Source organism: Gossypium raimondii, chromosome 3, assembly GCF_025698545.1.
Source record: "Gossypium raimondii isolate GPD5lz chromosome 3, ASM2569854v1, whole genome shotgun sequence".
Taxonomy (NCBI): Eukaryota; Viridiplantae; Streptophyta; class Magnoliopsida; order Malvales; family Malvaceae; genus Gossypium; species Gossypium raimondii.
In genome coordinates, this window is record NC_068567.1 from 10646342 (window position 1) to 10652341 (window position 6000).

Sequence of the window (6000 nt, forward strand, 5' to 3'; positions counted from 1 at the left end):
CAAAAACTTTAAAATTATTTTAAGTAATAGTATTTTAATTTTTTCATTTTAACAAATATTTTTCTATGTTTTTACTTTCAAATTATTTCTACGTGTCATTATTTTTTTCTGAAGAATTTAAATATTTAATTAAAAATAAATTGTATTTTAATTAATATAAATAAACAAGTTAAATAATAAATAGACAGATAAAATATTTTTTGTGCCATTTTTGACAAAGCGCCGCTAATGCTCGATCTATAGTGGCGTTTTTCAGATAGCGCCGCTAATGCTCAATTTATAGCGACATTTTTCAAAAAGCGCCGCTAATACTCGATTTTTAGCAACTTTTTTATCCAAGTGCCGCTAAAAATGCCACTAAAAATGTTGTAGTGCCTCTTAGTTGTGGTCCTGGTCTTGGCCTTGGCTTTGGGCCACCACAAGTAGATGTTGCTTCCTCTCTCATTCTTTAAAATTCAATCCACATCCAAAGCATCGGAAATGACGTGATTAAATGGTGATTGAATATCACTTTTTAAGTGTATTAGCATTCTGTTCACATTCAATATATATATATATATATATATATATTTTTTAACTTCATATTTAGTGTTATATTAGACTTTTAATTAAAAGAGATATATGACTTTTGTTAATTTTTCTTGTGGAATTAAAACAACTTTATAATAAAGTGAATAAAATAATAATTATAAGATGCATTGCCAATGAAGATGTAAATTTGCATAAGTTGAAAAATTATCTATTATTTTATTAAATTTTACTTGAAATAGTGATTAAAATTTTATTCGGTATTTAAATGATACGGGCTGAAACAATATTTTTAATTTTCCTTTTCTCAATATTTTAATAATAAAAACTCTAAATTCTTAAATTGGAGAAAAATATAGTAATAATCTCAAATAAACTTAAGGCCGAATCAATCAGGGGTAGAATTTTTTCCCTAAACATAATAATATTGTTTATATAAATATCGTTGATTTTATCAACCATGTCGTCCTTGTCCTTGAGCCACAAATTTAGCTGCTTGCTTTTGATTCTTCAAAGTCTTCGCATCGAAAGGGAAAAAAACTCGTTGGGCCTCCCCTCATTTATTCATTTATTTAAAAAAAATAGTCTAATAGTTGCAGTTTTTGTATTTAGCAGTGATTAATTTAAATGGTAATTTACTCAAAATGAATAATTTTTACTCATTAAAAAGAGGGAAAAAAAAGGGGTTAGAATATTGTATGAAACCATGTCATCGTATCAGCATATTTCATTTAATTATTACATTGTGTTATAAATAGTTGATTATTTCTAAACATATTAAATGAAAGTTATATATGTTAAATAAGTCAAAAATCGTTGTGCTTAAGTTTCAGAGAATACAAAGGAATCTTTGTCTTTAGTAGTTGACCTCAAGTGAAGACTAATAAATCCACTTCACAAACAGCTGTAAGGACGCGAACCTGTGGAATGAGGATTCACTTGGGTTTTAAATCATTCAGTTTAACCAATGGAATGGAAGAAGGTTATCTTGGACTTGGCTTTTAAATTATTAACTTGTAGAAAGGGGGTTGGGGTCGTGGACTTGGTCTTATAGCAAGTCAATCAACGTACAGAGAGGGTTGCCTTGTTAATCAGTATAAAGAAGGCTTAGATGATCACCAAAAGTTGAGAAATCAACTAAACCAAGTTTATTAAATAGAGTGAGTGTAAGGAGGGAGTGTGGGAATATTGTGTGCCAAGTGCCAATCCTCATATGGCAACGCTGGCTTTGGTTAGAATTTTACAATTGATACTTTTCAGCTGTTTGCTTGCAGCAGGAGCGTCGGTGGCTTCTCAAGCCTTGCCAGGTTGTAAAGATGAGTGTGGAAACCTGCGCATTCCATATCCTTTCGGCATGACTCCAGGGTGTAACTTGAACGAGGACTTTCTAATCACTTGCAACACGTCTGTCAGCCCCCCTCGACCACAATTGATGGATGGTAACTTAGAAGTCACTAACATAACACTTGAAGGTCAGGTGGAAATCTTGAATTATGTAGCTAAGGATTGTTACAACCGCAACGGAACACCTGCGGACCAGAATTTGTCTCTGCTTTGGGCGGCCATGTTTACCATCTCAAATTATAGAAACAAGTTCATTGCTGTTGGTTGCGACACAGTGGCGCAAATTTGGGCTAAACGTGAGCATGACAATAGTACATATTTTACCGGCTGCATGGCATATTGCGAGAAAGCGGACGCTCTCCACCTTAATGGTTCTTGCTCAGGTGTAGGATGTTGCCAAGTCTCCATTCCTAGTGGACTTAAGAATCTTAACATGTCAGTAGGAAGCTACTACAACCATACACGTGTGTGGGACTTCAATCCTTGTAGCTACGCCTTTGTTGTAGACGAGAACAAGTTCAGTTTCAGCGACAAAAGTTTTGGTGAGTTAGCACATAAAGAATCTCTTCCCATGGCGCTTGACTGGGCGATTGGAAATGAACCTTGCAATGTATCTGAGCATAAACCTGATTATGCTTGTAAACAAAATAGCATCTGCTACAACCCTGAAAACAGGTCCGGTTATCTCTGCAAGTGCAAGGATGGATACAATGGAAACCCATATCATCCCGATGGTTGCGAAGGTATCTATAATATGCTCACATTACCATTTCTTATTCATTGTTCTGCTCCTTTTTTGCCACTTTAGGAGTGACCTGTTTTCTTTTAATGATTTCCAGAGATTGATGAGTGCAAAGATTCGAGCCTACACAATTGTATTTCTGAAAGGAATTGTTTTAATACGCCTGGAAGTTATAAATGTTTTTGCACAAAAGGCTTTAATGGGGATGGCAAAAAAGATCGAAAGGGCTGTATGCGAAATCAAGCAAATGTCATAAAAATCTCTATTGGTAGGTGTTTCAATGAATGCGTTTTTTATCGTATTGGATCGATTCTAACTTTAGCTTTTATATAACGCATACTGCTTAAATCATTTCCAACATTTTAGCTGGTGTTTTATGGCAGTTATTGGCTTATGTGTGCTGGTTGTTATTGTGGGTTCTTCATGGTTGTTCTTCATAAACAAGAAAAGAAAGCTACTCAACATGAAAAAGAAGTTCTTTAAGCAAAATGGTGGCTTACTGTTACAGCAAGAGCTACATGAACAACGAGTATCAACTGAAACCGTTAAGATTTTCACTGCAGAAGCGCTTAAGAATGCAACCAAAAACTATGATGAGAGCCAAATTATTGGAAAGGGAGGGTTCGGCACTGTTTACAAAGGTATCCTGAAGAATGGCACTGAGGTAGCTATCAAGAAATCCAAAGTTGTTGATCAAAGCCAAATTAAGCAATTCATCAATGAGGTTATTATTCTCACCCAAATAAACCATAGAAATGTGGTCAAGCTTTTAGGTTGTTGCTTGGAGACTGAGGTCCCCTTGTTGGTTTATGAATTTGTTTCCAATGGCACCTTATCCGAGCACATCCACTGTGAAGACAAAGCTTCTTCGATTTCTTGGGGAATTCGGTTAAGGATAGCTACGGAATCAGCGCAAGTGTTGTCATATTTGCACTCTGCAGCTTCTATACCAATCATTCATAGAGATGTGAAGCCTACAAACATCCTCCTGGACGACAATTATACTGCAAAGGTTTCGGACTTCGGAGCTTCACGATTAGTTCCGATGGATCAAACTCAGTTATCAACGATGGTGCAAGGAACTCTTGGATATTTAGACCCTGAATACTTGTGTACAGCGCAACTGACAGAAAAAAGCGATGTCTACAGCTTTGGTGTAGTCCTAGTTGAGCTGCTAACGGGCAAAACTGTGCATTCTTTTGAAGGGCCTGAAGAAGAAAGAAACTTAGCAAACCATTTTGTTCTATGGTTGAAAAATGATCGATTGTTTGAGATTCTAGATGATAAAGTGGCGAAAGGAGCGGTTGAGCAGATTAAAGAAGTAGCTAAACTAGCAAAGAAGTGTTTAAACGTAAAAGGTGAAGAGAGGCCTTCAATGAAGGATGTTGCACAAGTGCTTGAGGATGTAAGAAGACTCAGGTGCGAACATCCATGGGCTGAAGTTGCTGTTAATTTGGAGGAAACAGAGTTTCTGCTTGGAGAAACATAGATGTTTCTACTAATAACAGCAGCCAAGGTTTCACAACAATGGCGGTGTAGTTGTTTAGCAAGAAACCAGATAATTATATATATATGTATACATATATTTGTGATCTTTGTTGATTTTAAATTTGTTTTGGGACATTTTAGGTGTTTATTTTTTGTTGCTTATATGTAAGATTCAGTAGTAAATAAAACAGCCCTCGAGGTGTTTCATCTTCAGTAGTAAAATTAGAGAGGTGCAACCACTCTCTAAAACCCACCTGGAAGGAAATATTGTGGAGGGCATTGATGAGGTTAAGGAGGTTGGCGGCGTTGGAGAATGATGCAGCCGACTTGGCGAGGGCTTCAAGGTACTTGGTGGCTACCAAGCTAGGGGTGTCCAGTGCTGAGACTCACCTGCACCTGAACCCAACTGATTTGCAAATCTAAGACACTGCTACTTTGGTTATACTGAAAACAACTCCACGAGATGTGCTGTTTCTTGGTGTGGTTATTTGATTTTCTCTTAGATTGGGCTATTTCATGGCACTTGAAATTGGTCGTCTTCTAATTGCTAAAATCCTAGGGTTCGTTTGATATATTGGAACCAATCTTTTCTGAATAGTACTATAAATGAAATTTAGTTTTTGTTAATATATATTTGTTTATTAAGCTAAATAAAATAATATGAACAAGATTTTAAAGTTTATTAAATGATCCAAACACATATAAAGCTTGGTCAATTAATTTATATTCATGAACAATCTCATTTATGTTTATTTAAAGATTGTTTAATAAATCATATAAAACTCATTTATTGTTCTATATCTATACTATTTATTATGCATATTACCGAGTTAGTGTCACCCATCAATTGGGTCTGAATTCAATTATACAATAACCAAAAAACTTTATTACATGCAAAGTAAGTTATATGTGATTGTTTTTATTTATTGATGTTTTATAAATCAATAAAAATTTATCCATAATAAGATTTGAACCAAAAACATCATGCATATAAAACTTTTCATTTATCATTTAAACTAAAGCAACTTTTTATTTCTATATGAAACCTTAATATATAACTATATTTGTTATATACATTTTATATATTTGTGTATATATACTTACTAATAATAAAATATCTTACTAAGTTTGTGTCACGAGTCAATCATGTACCAATTAGATTAGCGAAATTATGAAAATATCATTTCGTATTTTAAAAATTATATTATTTGAGGATATTTTAATCTTTTTATATAAAAAACTTAATAAAAAATTGCATATGGTTAGACTTGAATCTATGCTATTAACATTAATAAAACATTAACTTTACCACTAAATCAAATATTTATTTTAATATAATATTTACATTTTAATTGTATTGTGCATACTAAATCAAATTTGACATGCATGATCTACATAAATACTATAACATCGGCATATTTCCCAATAGTAGGTATAATATTTATTCATCATTCAAATACATAGAAAACAATTACATGTTTACTATAATATGGGCATATTTCTCAACAGTAGGTATGTTGGTGCTTTGCAAGAGAAAACAAGAACAAAAAGAAAAACTCACACACTTAGCAGACGAATAAACTGCTATCGATCTCACTTGTATTTTCATTCCAAAAATTACAATATAGATGATGAGTTCTTACAAGTAATCAACTAATCCAACTACTATCTTGGAAAAGTAAAAACAAAACTTGTACACAAACTGATTAGGAGAAATTAGTACCAAATAACATCATTTCAATACTAACTCTGCTTGTTTTAACAAGTTACCTTCACTAACAAACTAAGCAAAAACATATTAAATTATGCACTTGCGAACCCTGCTCCTACTTCATTTGGTGGCACGTCAAAACCCTTAACACCTTGCACTAGAGAGCTCGCAAGGTGGTTTGCACATT

General features: G+C 33.7%; 1 protein-coding gene across 1 annotated transcript; it reads left to right on the forward strand.

Moving 5' to 3' along the window:
* The first annotated feature begins 1539 nt into the window (after positions 1-1539).
* Positions 1540-4729, forward strand: LOC105797140 (putative wall-associated receptor kinase-like 16). The gene is made up of 3 exons (XM_012627069.2): positions 1540-2615; positions 2712-2882; positions 2998-4729. Exons 1-3 carry the CDS (start codon positions 1742-1744, stop codon positions 4101-4103), a joined length of 2151 nt encoding a protein of 716 aa, XP_012482523.2. The 5' UTR covers positions 1540-1741; the 3' UTR covers positions 4104-4729.
* Positions 4730-6000: the final 1271 nt, after the last annotated feature.